Source organism: Nyctibius grandis, chromosome 6 (assembly GCF_013368605.1).
Source record: "Nyctibius grandis isolate bNycGra1 chromosome 6, bNycGra1.pri, whole genome shotgun sequence".
Classification (NCBI taxonomy): Eukaryota; Metazoa; Chordata; class Aves; order Nyctibiiformes; family Nyctibiidae; genus Nyctibius; species Nyctibius grandis.
The window spans coordinates 76,838,793-76,857,628 of NC_090663.1; the positions used below are offsets into that span (position 1 = coordinate 76,838,793).

General features: G+C 42.1%; 1 protein-coding gene across 1 annotated transcript; it reads right to left on the reverse strand.

The window, feature by feature from the left end:
• Positions 1-4,975: 4,975 nt before the first annotated feature.
• Positions 4,976-18,651, reverse strand: PCDH10 (protocadherin 10). The gene is made up of 4 exons (XM_068404181.1): positions 16,042-18,651; positions 14,538-14,596; positions 13,853-13,959; positions 4,976-5,331 (listed from the first exon to the last, which is right to left on the reverse strand). The coding sequence occupies exons 1-4, from the start codon at positions 18,649-18,651 to the stop codon at positions 4,976-4,978; spliced, it is 3,132 nt and encodes a 1,043-aa protein (XP_068260282.1).
• Positions 18,652-18,836: the final 185 nt, after the last annotated feature.

The following is an 18,836-nucleotide window of genomic DNA, read 5'->3' on the forward strand; positions in this document are numbered from 1 at the left end:
AGAATATTCTATCACTAATGTCAGTACGTAACGTTAGGAAAGGTCTGAAGTATTACAAAAGAAAGGCACAACTAAAATGATCCACAGTTACAGAAAAAAAAATTAAAGCTACTTATCATCAATTATAGACCAAAACACTACTGAGATGGATGTAATGGTGCTATTCCCACTGTTACCAACTCAGGACCTGGTCCAAAGTATTAGAAGTCAGACTGAATCAGGTATTCTTTGTGAAGACAGCCTCCGTTAGATATCCTACAGAATGTGGTACAACAGAGTTTGAATCTTGGATTAGGGTTTTTAGTCACTACAGTAAAAATACTTACAAAAATAATGGCTGATACAACCATCACTGAATGAAAAATTAGATAGAAATGGTTAGAATCTATTTTAAAGATACAGAAATTATTCAAAACCTACATTTTATTTTCCTCACCAGTGTTATTTTGCTTATTTTATTTTCTCCAGTCAAGTTCAGAATCTTTCATGTTTTATGAACGTTCAAGTCACTATGAAAATTTCTTAACTGTTTGCAGAAAGGCAGTGTTCAAATCACATGGATGAATAAGAAATAAGTGTAAATTACGCAGTAAGAAGAATATGCAAGTTAGAAGAATCCTGGAGTCACTCTATGAGAAAACTGTTTTCAAAAACCCTACAATTTATTGATCCCATCACAATTTTATAACTTGTATTCATAATAAATACTTAAAACATATGTAAAAAATGTATTCTTCAAAATATATTATTTGAGTACAAAGAGATCTACTTTTGGCATATTCTGCTCAGAATGATATAGACAATATGTATGTTTATGTAGAAACTGGTGTATGAGTAAGCCCAATGGCATAGACCAGAAAGGTGAGAATTTGATAATGGGACATAAAGAAACCCTTTCTAGTATGTGGATTTATATTTTTTTCTACATTATAATTTGTAATATAGCTGCAGCTGTTTTCCTTTATTCATGCAATGACCTAAACCTCAAACAACAAAAGAGTAAACACCCAAATCCCCACTATGAAGCCTTTGGTTTCAATCATACCCCATGATCATAAGTTCGACAGATTACTGTATTATTTGTGCCAAATGTGTATAATTTTATCAAATGTATATGATCTTATCAGTTCATGACCTGGGTGCCTTTCAGCTGTTTTGCTGCCTTGCTGCTCTCTTGTTATTAAGAACGGCAAATTTAAGTGCCCAGCTTACCTTCTGTTTTCATGCAGTCTCCTGTTTACTTCATGTCCCTACCACAGCTTGTCTAAATTAATTAGTACTAAGCTTTTGATATGACTTCGCATAGAAATACTTTCAGTATTTTCACCATTATGCTAAGTATTTCTACAGAATGAATAGACTGGCTAGAACAACATGGTGGTATGTTTTGTGTAAGGGTTTTGTAATACTTTTTTAGTGTCTTTTGAATTCAATTCCTTTTTTACAACCTGATTTTATTTCCTTCTTGCTGGCTTTGTACATCGAGGGGACACTTTTCAGGGAATTATTCCATGGTCTTTTTTCTCAAGAAGAGTTCAAATTTCTCATGATAATATACATTGCCTTCCTCATTTATCTTTTCTAAGGTTCTGCACAGAATGTACACATTGGAACACAGTGCAGGAATCACCAAGTAGGCACAGCCTTGAGCAGATACACTCATATGGCACAGCGAAAGCTCCACGTAGAGCTACCAGTTTACATTTGTAGCTATTGCGCTAATGGCACAGCTTAACCAAGTAAGTTCGCTCAGCTGTTCCACCACGCTGACACTGCTCTGCAGCTTTCAATTCCAGAGCAAGCTAGGTCAGATGCAGACTGGGTTTTCTGGACCACGCTTCACTGCACAACGTGGGCATGTGTAGTTTATTACTTGATTGACCTAAACCATTTTACGCCTTCTGCAAATACCACCCCCTTTTTCTCATTTCCGTTTCTAGATAATTAGTTTTTTAAACTCCATGGATCTCCACATAGAGGCTTGGGGAACTCTGCTTCTGCTAAAGTGTTCTGTTTCTCGTTATGATCTTTTTTCTCTTAGGCACAGAGAGTTTGACAATGCTTTGCCCTGTGACAAAACTTGCTTACTTTAGTAGCTTCTTCTACTACACAGAAGCTATGCTATAGGGTTTTTTTTTTGACAGTTCAAATACACTATACTGCTTAATTCTCACCCACTCTATCAAAATTCTAATAGACTGACAATCTTTCTGTGCAGTTTTCATGGACAGATGCCAGCTACCTTGTTCCTAAAACCCTTGAGTTACAATTTTATGTCCTATGCTAAGGTTTCTCACTGGTCTCTATTTACAAGATTTGCTAGTACCTTTTTTAACGATAAACACAACTTCTGACATTCTTTGTAACTAGCTTTTGTTAGAAACTGAAAATATGTTAGAAACACATAATCCACTGCCTTCTTCCTATTTCTTTTAGTCAATTATTCAACAACATCCTCTTCCGTGACTCAGTCTTGCACATTTATTTGAAACTGTTACCTCGGATGGGTGTCTTCCTAAACCTGCCTGATTTCTTTCTCCATCCCTGCTCTGGTAAATACAAATGCAAAGAAACAGTTTAGAATCTCTGCAACATCCTTGTCCTCACTGACTGCAGCTCAAGAGACCCACCAATTCTCTCCTAGCTTACTACACTTGACATCTTAAAAATTGTCTATATTTATTTGCATGCCTTTGGCTATTTGCTCTAAGAAGTCCCTCTTATCTCCATTAATACCCATCCTAGTTTACCTGCTAGAACTTAGGGTCTTTTCTGATAATTTTTGCTTAAGAATCTCTTTTTTTTTTAAGAGATCTTATTAGTTCAAATAGTTTTTATATTCTGCCATAAACTTTTTCTTCTTTGCTACTGATTTTTCATATGGCCATTTTCATACATGCTGCAACTTTTTATACAGTATTTTTCCTGAATATGAGAGTTCTGTTTCATACATTTTAATAACTTCTTTTAAAAAAATCGTTCTACTGACAAACTGATTTTGATACGATTGAATTTAATTTTATCACAATTGCAATTACCCAGGGGCTCAACTAAAGTTCCTTCTTGAATCAACTTCCTCTTATGCATTCCTCTTGCCTTATTCACTGAAGACCTTATTAATAATGAATTATTTACTCATTGCTACAACTATCATGCTCACTTTCTTTTCTTTGCTCCTGTTATTTGCTATACAACCATAATCTAAAATTTTACTAAAGAAATATTGAATAAGGGAAAATAAAACAGAGAAATATTACTCTTGTTTTGTAGCAGTTTTAGCTTTGAGGTTCGAAGAAAAAAAGCAGAACTAAATCTGGATTCTCAAGTGTGGATTATGTAATACCACTCATTTATATTGTTTACTTCTGACATTTTACCTTCAATTTTTTATGCCCTTATCCCAGAAAAGTGTAAAATGTAGACTAATGTCTATATGTAAACACATTGTTCAACAATACTACTTGTGTTAGCTGAACAAAATTTAAAATCCCTAAACTATCAATAAAATAAATATTTCATTGGTATTTAAAATAAAATTGCCAGGCCTAGAACAAAACAGAACAGAACTACCATGGTGATGTCACCAGATACAATCATCATTGCAATGCACATACTGCATCGGAACTCTGTTGTGGTTAGACCAGCAGAGCTACAAAACTCAAATTTTTAACTGAAATGATAGAGATGAAATTAGTACTGCTGCTAGATTACAGCTTAGTACTAAAGAATGTTTCTTAGAGGTAAATGATGGAAGGCCAGTTAGGGAAAGACAGACTCATGAGTCATTACATCATAGCTAAATGAAATTTCACATTGGTCTTTAGAGTATGACCAGATGATTGACACCTGACATTTTAGCCTACACAAAATAAGCTGATTGTCTCAGGACAGGTTTTTTAGGAATGGCTTTCACATATCAGAACTGGTATCCAAACTTAGAAGCTTGCAGTAAAGCAAATCTAAAGAGTGAAGTGGTAAAAAGACGTCTCTGAAGGCCTGAAATACCTGGACAGCTAATTGAGAAGGGAGAACTGAGCTGTCTGTGCTGAGAATGATCTGTAGCAAAGATCTTCACACACCAGGACTGCCAGTGCAGCACCTTTCAGAACAACTAAATGCTTTATAAAAATGAATAACTACTATTCATTGAGATTCTTTTTTTCACCCCTGATCTGCTGTCCTAAAAGACTTTTGTTGCTTCGGTATTGCAATGTTAATGTCTTTGGCTTATTTGGATGAGATAAGCATCATAAACTCTCGAAGTCAAGGAGATTACAGTCTCTAATAAAATACAGAAGGCTGCTAAATAGAATGAAAAGACATATTAGATCAAAGTGTTCCTCAAGGGCTCTACAACTGGCTCAGACACCAAAAGGAATTATGAAGGTCTTTTTCAGATCTATCACACTCTTTCATGCCACCCAACCATGGTCAGAAGGTGACTAAAGAAGGTGGTAAGATTTTGGAACAAGACAGAAGGCACAGAGGAGCACTGACAAAAGTCAATACTATGTAGGCTGAAAGATGATCAGACCAAAGGCAAAAAGTTTTGCCTTCTCCCTTCCAAACCTTCATGTTAACTATGTAAATAGTTACTTCAAAATAACACACATACTCTTTATTCACAAGGTACTGCTCAATCATAAAAAGAAGCTCCTAGGACAGTTCTCTCTACTTAATAGTCTTAAAAAATGTTAGCCTGGCACTGTCAGTGTTTAAACCATCTATCTAAGAAAACTTTGAAAATAATCCAGCATCAGAAAACAAAATTGAGCAACTCCCCCACTAATATCAGCTGATACTTTTGTCGTTGACAATCATGTCACACTAAAAACAATCAAGGTTTTGTCTTTTTTTAAAAGCATTGAACAATGCCTTCTTCAGTGGTGCCTGAATCCAAGAGAAGCCATTTTCCCCCACTGCTCCTAAAATTGTGTCTGTATTATTCCTACTATGAATAGCAGAAAGAGCTAATTTATTCCCGCAAAGGGAACACTGTCATACAGCTTTTTGCATAGTACTTACTCAAATATGGTGGTTTGTAAGGCGCTCGTGTATTAGACAGCAGTCCATCCAACTCCTTCCTCTCCAGAGTGTTGTGAAGGGCCTTCTCTTTGCCGAAGGTGGAGAAGGACCTTTCTGCCCCTGGCTGGGCTTCTGGTGTTTCAAACACTTCAGTGTCTGGAACGGAGTCCATGCCAGGTACATGAAGATTGCTGCGGTAATCTGCAGCTTGGCGTCCATCAGATGGAACAAAGGAAGGCATCCAGCACCGATCTGAGTGGCCCAGTGCTTTACATTCCTCCGTGCAATTGGAGAAGAGATCCATGCCTGCAAGCATGAGAGAAAAAGAAACTACAGATATAAGCTTCAGCATCATGAACAGCTGCTGACAGATAAGAAAGATTAAGCCGAGAAAAGAGAGAAGTGGAAAGAGAAATGTCGTAAGAACTTCTTCCACTACCTTCATCTCCTCAACAGAAAAAAATCTGATCATCCAGTCTTCAGAAGTCAAAGACACCATTTAATAAGCATACCTAAATGCCAGAACATCACACACACACAAAAATATCACAAGAAGAAGGGGATTGATGGTTCTGTCTCACAAAATCGCTTGCAGATCTCACTGTTTAGAACCCGTTCCAATAAGGTTCAATTCCACTTGTAGGTTGATGTCTGTGGTTCATCAGTTGAAAATACTTGTTTAAGAACATGAAGGAATTGTTTCTACATAAATGTATCTCTGAGCAAAGAAATGAAATGTCCTGATTGAGGAATCACAGATTTCATTCATGAAAATGAAATATTAATGAGTCCTATAAAGGAAATATCTGTGCATACATTAGTATACAGATAGAGCCTATTGATATTAAAAGCAGATCTTACAACATAGGAATCCAGCTTTCAAGTGATCAGGATGGCTTATTTAATCAATTGTTACATCATTCTTTCAGAGATCAGTTTTCATTGCTACTGCAGCAGTCTTTACTATCATCAAGTCATCCAAGTAATGGGACAGAATCCTATAATAAATTTCTGTAATTAGTGGTACAAAGGTAGCCATGGTCTGATGTGACATGGCTGTGGATACTATTGATAACATTGCTAATGCTTCCCCTCAATAAGCAAACACTTGTCCCTGTCAACACAGAACTGTTTGCTTACAAATCCTTTAATGCTATTAAGATTTCAAATGACAAGCTATGCTTCTATTGACTACCTTCAGATCGGCCTTCCAAAAGAATATTTCGTGACTGTGAGTCACTAAGTTGTTGGATTATACTTGTTTTGAGAGGAACGTTGTATGAAATCATAGGCATAGAGTAAAATATCAGTGTCTCCAAGTTGATGTTCAACATCGTACAGAAAAGCAGAACAGTAAAGAAGTATCTTTTTCTTGTATTTATGAAGATAACTGAGTGTCTTAGATTAGGTGTATGTCAAAACTGAACTAAATCTGTTATAAACATTGCATTTACAAGCATTGCATTAGCATTACAAAAAATGACACTACTTGCAAGAGAAATAGGAAAAAATTTTGAACAGCTGTAATAAGATTCATGTACTGGCTCATTCCCCAGCCAACATTATAAAGAAATGGATTAGTTTGATCTTCAATGTGAGGATTAGTATTAAGTATTCTACCACTGTTTTGAACCATAGTTTGACTTATATAAGTAATACTTATGCAACGTCTCACGCTACAAAAAACAATCTCTTCAGCAAGCAAGAATCTTTCTGAGCTATCAACAAGTGCTTGAGTACAAAAAACAGTCACATAGAAAAAATATGAAGAAAAAAAAAGCTTTTTATCTCAGATTAATCCCACTTTATAATGACTTTTTAATTTTAAATTAAGTAATATACAATGCTAGGTCCAGTTTCGATTAAACCTTGCATTGATAATTGGCATGCAGAAGTCTGAAAATAAATTAATGATCAGTGAACTGTTGAAGAATGCAAACGTGAACTGCAGATATGATTAAGGAATCAGATGAAAATCATCAGGCAAGGCGTACAAATCATATAGTTCTAAATTCTGTAGTGGTAGTAGGTATCAAAGACCGAAAAGAAAGATTTAGATGCAGGCTTCCCAGAAGGAAATTAATACATAACAATGTCTATAAAACCGTGCATGTATCTTATGTATTGAAATGTCTGCACAAAAATATCTTACGCAAGAAAAGACATATTTTATGAATTTAACTTTTTGCCATTCAGAAGATTTAAGCAACAATTAACACAAAATGGTTGTTTAAATTTTCAGACTTCCTAGCAAAGTTATATGTAAACTACAGATAGCCCTATTTTTAATAGGAAAATGATTACAGTTACGTTTTGCTAACAGTGTATCAGTGACCATATTCATTCAACATTTCCTGAAAGACAGCAAGAGAAAGAAAAACTTACGGATAAATATTAAATTATATTCTTTAGTCAATGAGGAAGGAGATATTATAATAATATTGTGTTTAAGGTATATATTCAAAGATAGACTCTTTTCCCTTCATGGATTTTTATTTCCCCTGGAAAATTACCCTCCATTTTACTATTTTGTTTTCACATCAGCTGATAAACTGCAAAATGTCTCTATCCAAATATTATTTTTTTAGTTCCCTTTTGAATACAGCTTGTCTACTGCAGTGCACTGAATAGTATTATATAGCAGCTTATTGTAAAAGAGATGTTATAACCACGATAAATCAGGATTTTGAATAGACAAAGTAATGAATGTAGGGGATATAAAATGTAAGCTTGTAGGACAAACTTTTCCCCCCTTGAAGATGAGAACTTGTAAAAGAAAAAAAAATATATACATATACATCTGAATTTTAATATGCACTGCTGGAACACACAGCTAGAATGTAGATGCTCGTTTAGGATGGGAACAAAATGTTCAGAGAGGCCTGGGTTGGGTATTGCTCCTACTTGAATCAGTCACAACATTCCCTAAGAGTTTAATGGGTGCAGAACCAAGCCCTTGGTTTTAGTACTTGGACAGAAAATAAATTCAAATTAGAAGTCTGATTTTGAAATCCCTATGTGTTTTTACACTGACTTTCCCTATGTATTTATACACCTATGTATATTTACATGGACTATGATATGAATGCTGGCTATTCTTCCTCCACCTTTCTGCTGTGGGTCATGGTATAGAAGTCTCTGTTTCTAATTGAAAAACATTAAAAACAAGGGGAAGGAAAGGCTATTTGCTATTTTCCAAGAAGGAAGGCTATATCATGGCAAACGAAGTAAGACATTCAGCACAGAACTTCATATAGCAAGAATCATGTTCTTGATTTATAACAAAAAGAAATGTTCAGCAGTATAACACTTCCATCTCATCTCCCTCATAAATCTGGTTATATATATGGTCCTTCAGAACTAAACTATCCATCATAATTGCAAATCCACATTAAAGAAAAACGCTTTATATTTTTCATTTAGTTATCATATTAGACCTTGCATGCAGATAAACGGAGAGTTTAAAGGTGACCCTGAATTATGAATTTCAAATGTCCTTCGCAGATACACATAGATAGCATAGTGCACTGAAGTGCTTGAAAATGATAAGCACTGCACTGTTCCAAATACAGCACACATATAACAAACAGCTCATGGCAAAGGCCAACTATTTCATTTCTTTTTCTCCAAGTCTTATCACTAGATAGGCCAGTGGGCAATATGAGCTCTCACACAACCTTGACTCTGCAGATTTTGAAGGAAAACAAGCCCCTGTGCCTCCCCCAAAGGAAACAAAAAACTAGGAAAGGAGGTAAATATTAAGTTTGATGTCTGCATCTGAATTTCCTGAACTCAGGTGCTTTGAATCAGATACTTGGTGGTGTTGCATTTCTGAAGCATATTCCCCATTTGCTTCCTTTTCATATTTCAAAAGGAGAAAATAAAAATTTCTGTGTGCATGAATTCTAATTGGTTTGGAAGGCAGTTTAGATCAAAGCAAAAATTAGGCCTAAAACCATTTTTAAATAATGTATTCTTTCTTAATTTAATTAAGGGAGAAGAGCCATACATCAAGCTTTTAGAGCAATGAGTGAACACATTCATATGTATCACCGAGTAAATGATGTAATAAAAAGCAAAAATGCAAATTAAATGTTGACAAAGTATTTTTGTAGTATTGTTATTGGGGGGGGGATTCCCCAACATGTGCCATTTTTTCGTAACTTTGGCTTTTACTTGGAATTAAATGGCATTCGCTGTTTCTTATGTGGTAGCTTTTCTTAAAAAAAAGCTAGTTAGGTGCGAGATAGGAGTGACACATGGAACCAGGGCTCCTTTTCAGAGCGCCATTACCAGAACAACTGTCCATTTGGTCAGGTTGTCCTTGAGCAAGTTCCTCATTTCCCTATGATTCACATTTTGCGTCAGTAAATAAGGATAATGATGTTAACCTCCTTTGTAGAAGACTTTATCTACTGAAGAATTGGACTTTATGAGACAGTTATTATCATTCTTTCTTGCTAAGTAATTGGTGTGCTGCCTTGGATAAAACTGACTTCATCTGCATGAGAACATGAATAAAGACTCGAACATCTTCAATATTCAGCTCTTCCAAATCTTAACTTCAAAGCCCTATCCGGACCAGAGATGTGAACATTATTAAGCACGCAGCCCAAGGAAAAAAGAGACAAAAAGAAAAAGAAACCGCCCTCAGCTTGAGTCAAAGCACTTTTCTAAGCCATTTTTGTGTTCACTCTCACTTTATCCGAGATAGACTCTTAGCCCGAGTGATCCTCAAAACAGGATTTAGCTGTCACTCTGCATGGGCTCAGAAGCAATACTGGTTTTCTCAGTCCCTTTATCACTAAAATTCTTCTTCTGACTTCTCAGATTCCTCTCCTTATGAACACTGAAATATCATAGCTCTTCTGCAATAATGAATACTAACACTCTTGGGGTTTACCTAATCTGTACTGAAAAGGTGTGAGGCAATGTTTTACCCTGTGCCTTTGTATCAGACCCCTATCCATTCCCTTCATAAAGTCCACTAGTGGAAGCCTAATTTTCAACCTCAGCCAGTCACCAGTGCATACTGGCCAGTGCTGCATAGAGGAGGTTATCAAAAGAGCTGATGCATTTTAGAGTACATACATGACAGCACATTTACTTAGCTTCACATCTTGGATGTTCTTTCCTGAATTGCATCTGAGAGATCATGCCAATTCAGTGAAAAAGGTGAAACAAAGCTAATGCTGTGAAGAACTCTGCGTGTTCACCTTGAGAAAGCTGAGTAGCTAGTGAGCAACCATATGAAATAAGTTGATGGCATGAGTCCAGATCTTACAGGTGTCTAATCATACCATACAGTTTAAACATACACACACACAGAGTATTAATTGGCACCCAAGTCGGCAATTTCACGAGGGAGGCCAAGAATTTAATCAACCATGGGAAATAAACTAACCTCATGCTTAGAAATTACTCCTACAGAACATGATTGAAATACAGTGTGTTAATAATCGGTAGTACTGTTGTATTAGTTGCATTTATTCTACAACAAATAACAGCTTTTGTCTCAACAATTTTCAGACAAAGAAGAGCACAAGTAAGTAGAACACACGCTTGGGGTTTGAGAAACCCCTCCTCCGTTAGCCAAAAACTTCTTGCGCTTCTTCACCTTTGAAAAGTAATTTTCCAAAAAGCTCAGATTCCTATCCCAGTCAATGAAATGTCTACTCAGTCCACAAAAATTAGGCTCCCGAGTATCCCACTACTTGCCATTCCCTGCTAAAAGCAGATGACAGTTGTACTTCGTGTATGTTAAGGTAGATAAGAATGTGGATAATTACAAGGCATTCAGGTGGTACTTTAATGGGAACTGTATGAATCCCTTACATACATTCCAGTACATTTGAAACCATGATTAAATCATTATTAGGAAAATATATTTTGTGAAAAAGTGAACTAGAACCTTATTCCAAAACATAATAAAACATTTTATGATACACAGAACAGCTTAGTTCAGAATTTTCACTAAATAATTGTGCAGGATAAACCATGACACAGTGACAGACTTTCATCCTGCAGTTTTTCCTTCCCAAGTAATAATTGACCATAACTTTTGACTGTCAGCTTGGCTAGCAATGGACTACTATAGAATAGCTACTTGTGTGCCACAGGACTGTTCACTGGTGACAGTAACAGAAGTCATGTACAGAACAGTAAAAAGATGTTTTGGGAGCAGAACATGCTGCTGACTAACATTGGTAGGGGGTGAGTTTTATTTGTCAATGATGTGAATTACCTACTAAATATTTTTGGATGCTAATACAATGCTTTTGCAAACAAATATAATGCTGCATGGTATCAGCTAGCATCTTGAAAAAAACATCCCAAACTTCTGCCATGTTATCAACCAGTGTGTTTTCCTTCAATAACTTAGAAAGAATTGATTATGGAGCATCAGAATGGCTGAAAAACTGAGAAGGCATTTCCTCAGATATTTCCTCTAGCCATTCAAGATCAAACAAGATTTTTGCTCCTTTTTTTTCCCCCCTTAAAATTCATCACCAAAAGCTAATTGCAAGAGTGAAGTTTTTATATCAAAGTATCTCGTTGTCGCTGAGGTCAAGGGACACGTTCTTTGCATCATGACAGCAGGATTCAGCCCAAAACTTACAGGAAAACTGTATTATACATATGTAGAAGATTAAAGCAGTTTCTACAGAGATTTGTATTTAAATATCTATTTGGAACTAGCATTTAAAAATTCTGCATGCAAATTATTCTCAAATCACAGCACCAATATATTAAATTGGAAGTTCTGTGTATTTGAGGTTTCAGTTGAAACTGTTAATTGTGAGCAGACCAAACCTAACTGTCAGCTTTCAGTACTTCACTGTAACCACCACTGAAGACACAGAAGTTCATAAATCACATCAGATTCTTAAATGATTTGAAATTATTCTGAAAGTAGAGAATAGTAGATTTTTTCCCCTAGTTTGATAAAACAGAAATGATGAAAATGAAGAATTTACCCAGCTAAGGACTAATGCCAAGTTTGACAGTAGTTCCAGTGTTTATATCTGAGATAAACTACTTTTAAAATGGAGAGAAAGAATAAAGAGCAGAGGCACAACAATAACAGCACTGAATGCATCTAAAAGAAAATAGCTTTCAGTTGATGTTCAACTCTATGATTATATTCCCACCATCAGTCAAATCCAGCCCCTTCTGCAGATGTTTATTCTTTTCTCTCCTGTTTGGTTATTATGGTTCATTATGTTGAGGGACTAAGTTGATTGAAATGTTCATTGAGATGACTGCTGCAGTAAAATGCGTAAAAGAAAAAAAAATGGCATGCAGGGAGGGCAGGAGGAGAGGGAGCTTTTTATAACTCAGTAGCAGTGATTGCTGCATCAGAAACAGTGCGAAAGAAAGGCTGGGGGAAGGCTAAATACATGGCTTTTTAAAACAACAATAAATCATACGCCATATATAGGCCAAAAATGAAAGAGGCTCTGTGTTCAGATGTAAACTTCTGGCAAGACCTGGTTTGTTGTCAGGTTCCCAGACACAAAATAGACACTCTGTTCACTTAGCATGAAGCCCCACAAGAAGCAGGGAGCTCCGGAGACTCTTGGCTTTTCTCGAGTCTCATTAGGTCTGCATATTAATGACTTGCAGCAATATAAAGGGGCCCTGTAGCAGCCTCCTCTTCCCCTGGTGCCTGGGTTTCCCATCGTTAAGGGCACAGTGACTATGGCAGCAAGAAAATAGAGGACCTTAACAGAGCATGTGGGTGAGGCAGCACTGCTGTGACAGCACTGAGTCCCTTGCCCTGGTATCTGCTAAGACAGGGGTCAGGGGAAAAAAATGGATGACTGGAGAGACTCTGGCAGTATTTTGTATGACACACTTGTAGTAAATCCTTATACGTAATAGAGCACAGAGGAAACAGGGAGAAAGAAATCACTGTATTGAATCAAGACATACCAGACCTTTGGAGACTGGCAGGGAAGAAAGCACAAGCATTTGTGGCTAAAATGCAATGCGAGGGTGAGAATGAATTCTAATGCATAGGCTCTCAACAAACGTCCCTTTCAGAAGAAAATTGACAGTATGAGAGCAAAGACAGCAAGCCGGACACATGGGAATAACACTGCAATGCATACATTTTTAGGTGATTCAAGTCAAGTCTTTTAAAACACTTCTTTCCCTTGTCAGGACTGAAAGAAACTTAAGAATACCTTAGCCTTATTAACATGGAGATCACTTACACTATATGATGCCCCAATTTGAATTAAAAAACAGTCCTCAAAAAATCCTAAGGTATTACACATTCAGAGCACCCAGTGAGTCTCCACTGATCCTCAGCAAAAATCCTCACAGTCTGGCTGTCATTCAATCACTGGGTTCATTCTTTCCCTTGGGAACTCCCCCTGCACTTCACACTTCCATGCCAGCTGAATCACAGAATGGTTTGGGTTGGAAGGGACCTTAAAGATCATCTAAGGGCCTACTAAACAAAATTGCCTATGGCTTTGAAATTCTGCAAATCTGCTGTCGAAAGAAATGAACTATAAAATATACCAACAACTTTGTTTTAATGTGCAGGAAGCTTTGCTATAGCAAATGATACAGAATAACATACCAACCTCCCCTGCTCCAACCCAATGAATAAACTAAGCTCTGCCCCATGCATGAAAGGGGTTCAAAATTGTCTCCTTGCCCAGGTAACTGTAGTAGCAAGGTGACTTAAACCCAGCTGCCCATACAATACGCTCACATTATTTATGCCACTCTTTTATTATATTCCTGTAAACAACTGTTCTTTCTAGTCTCCCTACTTAAAGATCTACTATTTCCATTCCCTTATCAGACTTACCAGAGGATTGACCTCGATTAGTGGCATCATGATCACTGTCTCCTTGCTCACTGTCTCCATGACCACTGTCCTTAGAGCTTACTATGTCTGCTTCCTGGAATGCAGAACTAGACACAGAAACATCTTTACGTTAGAATAAACATGACAGAGGAACTCATAAAACATTCTTCTGCCATCACATGGCCAAACACGGTGCTGCATTCACCCGCTCCTGCCTGCTGCACTGCTTCTGCAGAGGTGCTCTGTCCCCCATAAACAAATCTGGCTTTTTCAGACCTTGGCAGTGTAGCTGGAATGGGCAGTAGGCGCTATCACTCCATCTGGTTTTCATGTCATTGGTATAATAATTTGGTAGCATTTACTTAAGCTGGATTGCTCAATTTTAACTCAGAGAGAGACCAATGTTTTCTGGAAGACCCTATAGAAGCATTCATAAGTATTTAAAGCACGTTTTAGACTAATACAAAACGAGATTTTGTTCTCTTTTCAGTTGGTTTTGAAACCAGTTCAGAAAAGCCGTAATTCAAACTCATTCAGTCAAAACGTGTGTTTTGTTTCACACGTCTACATACATTCAGTTTCATGTTGCTTTACTACTCTTTTACATCTGCAGCAAACACATTTCTGCACCCCATTCAGACTTGCTAAAGCATGCATTAGGAAAATAAAGCTAAGGAGCTCGTACCTGTTTACTCGTCGGGGTCTGTCAACCAGATAACTGAGCTCCGCACGTTGATGTTTGGTCTAGGAAAAAGAAAATATTGGGAAACATTTTAACTCTTGATATTTCTGTAACCAGCATCAGAAAATATACCAGAGCAGCTCACCATATCCACTATAAATGGTAATGTTTAGCTGCGAGTAGGCCTACACCATCTGTTCCTAGGATGTAAGGGAAAAAAACCCAGCTCTTCTTATTCACACAGATGGGAAGGCATGAGGGATTTTTTTTTCCTGAGTTTTTTGGGATGAGAAGCTGACATGTTTTCTCACAGTTCACGCTGTAGAGCATCACAAGGACTCCCACAAAAATCAACAGAACTATTTCTAGAGTTGTGTACTACTTAGTCTGAGAAAAAACCTTATTGTAATCTAGTTTTCAGCCTGTTTTTTATTACAGTGTATAAAAATAGGAGGAGACAGTACAGTTACTGCATCCTAAGGAAGAAAATACATTGAGAGACCCCCGAGTCCTTAAAACAGCAACAGAAGACAAGAGTGTATAGACATTTTGAGGAAAGGTCAATCTTACAAGCCGATATTAGAAATTTTACTGCAAAACTTAACGCTTTAGAAAATATAATTCAAACCACCTTTGCCAGACTGGACAGTATTCAGGTTTCAGCGTTCATGTTAAGAGAGAACATGTTGTGTTGTTTTCATTAGTGCACATGCAGAGAGGTACTGAGAGCGTGTATGAATTAACCCAGCAGAAAATGATTAACAGGGGACTATTATGGCATGGCAGATGCTTTGATAGGAATTCTCTACACACTAGATAACACAATATAGGCAACATGTTTAACAGGAGGGGATGTTAAGTCTCTGCATATAATTTCACGGAAACTCTTGATGCTTTCCTTTGCAAACTCAGCTTTGAGTTATAAAGAGCCGTTCAGATAGAGTAAAGAAAAGTCAATTAATAAACTCTAATTCACAAATTAATTAAAGTTCCTGCTAACTGTGGAGATTGTCACAGTCCCAGAGGGGGGTTCCCCCAAAGCCTTACTTGCACATGCAAAGATTTCAGGAAGAAAAAAAGACACAGTTGAAAAATGTTGCTTCAGAAAACCGCGTGATTACACCTCCCATCTTCACCTTCCTGTCAGCTGCAGCGACTCTGTGAAAAGCAGTACCCCCGGCACCCCCCCGGCCCAGACCACAGGCGATCCGCCTGCAGCTCACGGCTCGGGGGGCGAGGGGGGGGGAATCTCTGCGCCCCGATGCTGCCCGGCCGGGGCCACCTTCGTTCACAGGCACCGGGAGGGGGAGGACACGCAAAGTGCCGGGAGAGGAGGGGCAGGAGCTGCGGGAGACGGAGGGAAAGCGACGCGGGGCTTGGGGAAAGCCCGCAGCGCAGCGGCGGGGCACGGCCGGCCCGCAGCGGGCCCCCCACGGTCCCCCAATGGTCCCTCAACGGGAGGAGCTGGGGGGGGGCGGTGAGGGGGTGGCGGGCGCCCGGGCCTTACCTCGCTGGACAAAATGCTGCCGTTGGAGATGATGTCGGGCTGCTGGTCGGCGTAGCCGGTGACGATGGCCCCGCAGGGGTTGTGCTCGGCGTCGGTGCTGCGGGAGGGGCTGCAGGGCTTAAGGAACATCAGGTCGGTCTTGGCGGACTCCGGGGTGAGGCAGACCTGGTAGCAGTAGTTCTGGTTGTGGTGGTGGGAGCCGAAGCTGCCCGACTCCTCCACAGGCACCTGCGCCGGGTTGCTGGGCACGTTGGAGCTCTGCACCAGCATGATGTCCGACTTGCTGAGCTTTTTCTTGCGCGCCCGCGCCTGGCGGCTGCAGCAGGGGCAGCAGCAGCAGCAGCCCAGGCAGCAATCGCTGGCCAGGCAGGTGTAGATGTTGAGCTTCTTCTCCTTCTGGCAGCGCACGGCCAGGACGATCATGGCCAGCAGGAAGATGAAGGAGACGGAGCCCAGGGCGATGATGAGGATGAGGGTGAGGTCGAGCGAGGTGTCCCCCCCAGAGCGGCTGGGGCGATGCTCGCCGGAGCCGCCGCCGCCGCCACCGCCCCCCACGCCCGCCCCCGCTCCCAGGCCGCCGCCGCCGCCGCCGCCGGGCCGCTCGCCCGCGCCGTCCACCAGCACCACCTGGATGGCGGCGGTGGAGGAGAGCGGCGGCTGCCCGTGGTCGCGCACCTCGATGACCAGCTCATAGGGGCGCTGCGGGTCGCGCTTGGCCGGCACCCTGCGGGCCGTCCGCAGCTCCCCGGTGCGCCAGTCCATGCGGAAGAGGCTGGCCTCGTTGCCCCGCACGATGCTGTAGGTGAGGCGGGCGTTCTCCCCGTCGTCGGCGTCCACCGCCGCCACCCGGCTCACCAGGTAGCCCGGCTCGGCGCCGCGGGGCAGCACCTCCCGCGCCGGGGTGCCGTTGCGGCCGGGCAGGGGGCTCACGATGGCGGGGGCGTTGTCGTTCTGGTCCACCACGACGATGTTGACGGTGGCGTTGCCGGCCAGCGGCTGCGGCTCCTCGCCGGCGTCGCGGGCCTCCACCTGGAAGCTGAACTCCTTGAGCTGCTCGTAGTCGAAGGAGCGGAGGGCGTAGAGGAAGCCGTTCTCGGAGTTGATGGAGACGTAGGTGAAGACGGACATGCCCTGGATCTGGCTCTCCAGGATGGAGTAGGAGAGCTGGGCGTTGGCGCCCTGGTCCCGGTCGGTGGCGCTGACGGCGTAGATGTAGGCGCCGGGCACGTTGTTCTCGCTCACATAGACCTGGTAGACGGGCTGGCTGAAGCGCGGCGCGTTGTCGTTCACGTCGCTCACCCGCACCTGGATGGACTTGCTGGTGCTCAGCGGCGGCTCGCCGCGGTCCCGGGCCACCACGGTGAGGGTGTAGGCGTCGCCGCCCGGCTGCTCGCGGTCCAGCGGCCCCTCGGTGACGATGGTGTAGTAGTTCTTGAAGGAGCTCTTGAGGCGGAAGGGCGCGTCGCCCTGCAGCAGCTCGCACTGCACCTGCCCGTTCTCCTCCGAGTCGCGGTCCGAGACGCTGAAGAGGGCCACCACGGTGCCCGGCGCCGCCGCCTCGCTCACCGCCTCCTTGACGGTAGAGAAGCTGATCTCGGGCGCGTTGTCGTTGGCGTCCAGCACCCGCACCAGCACCTTGCAGTGCGCCGGCACGGCGTTGGGCCCCAGGTCCTTGGCTTGCACGTACACCTGGTACACGCTGCTCTCCTCGTAGTCCAGCTCGCCGCTCACCTCCAGCCGCCCGGTGCGCGGCGCGATGCCGAAGAGCTCCCGGGCGCGGGCCGAGATGTGGCTGCTGAAGGAGTAGATCACCTCGCCGTTTTGGCCCTCGTCGGGGTCGGTGGCGTTGAGCTGCAGCACCAGAGTGCCCGGCGGCGAGTTCTCCGGCAGCGACACGGTGTAGACGGGCTGCTCGAAGGCGGGGACGTTGTCGTTGGAGTCCAGCACCCTGATGGTGAGCAGGGCGGTGCCGGTGCGCTGCTGGGGCTGCCCGCCGTCCACCGCGGTCAGCACGTAGCGGTGCACCGCTTGCTGCTCCCGGTCCAGGGGCTTGTCCAGCACCAGCTCGGCGAAGCGGTTACCATCGCCCTGCGTCTGCACGTCGAGGGAGAAGTAGCTGTTGGGGGTGATCTCGTAGGTGCGCAGCGAGTTGGTGCCCACGTCGGGGTCGAAGGCGCTCTCCAGGGGGAAGCGGGTGCCCGGCGTAGCGCTCTCCGAGATCTCCACGGTGAGGTCGGGCTCCGGGAAGGAGGGCGGGTTGTCGTTAATGTCCAGCACCTCGATCTCCACCCGGAACAGCTCGAGGGGGTTCTCCAGGAAGACCTCTAGATGCAGCAGACAGGAGGGGCTCTGCTTGCAGATCTGCTCCCGGTCGATCTTCTCATTCACGTAGAGCACCCCGGTCTCCAGGTTGAGCTCCAGGTAAGGGCTGCGGGAGTTGGGCGCCGTCTGGAAGCGGCGAGCCGAAAGTTTTGTAATGTCCAAGCCCAGGTCCTCGGCGATATTCCCCACGAACGTGCCATGCTCCTGCTCTTCCTGCACCGTGTAATGGAGCTGGCAAAGGGCCCCCTCCACCATCCAGAGCAAGGCAAAGAGGAATAGCACAATCATCTCCAAATGGGGAAAGAGATCCCCCCTCCCCAACACCACCTCTTCCTCCTCTTCCAAAAGCCACCACCACCTCCTTCGAAAATACACAGTACGGCGTGTGTGCCTGTGCGTGTCTATCTCTGTGTGTGTGTCTGTGTGTGTCCGCGCCTGCGAGCGTGTGGAGAGAGAGAGAGGGATCGGGGGAG

Coding starts and splice junctions, on each gene's coding strand:
- PCDH10 (XM_068404181.1), bottom strand. CDS start 18,651: ATGATTGTGCTATTCCTCTTTGCCTTGCTCTGGATGGTGGAGGGGGCC. Junction 13,960..14,537: donor AGACCCCGACGAGTAAACAG/GTACGAGCTCCT, acceptor TTCTGTGTCTAG/TTCTGCATTCCAGGAAGCAG. Junction 5,332..13,852: donor TAATCGAGGTCAATCCTCTG/GTAAGTCTGATA, acceptor TCATGCTTGCAG/GCATGGATCTCTTCTCCAAT.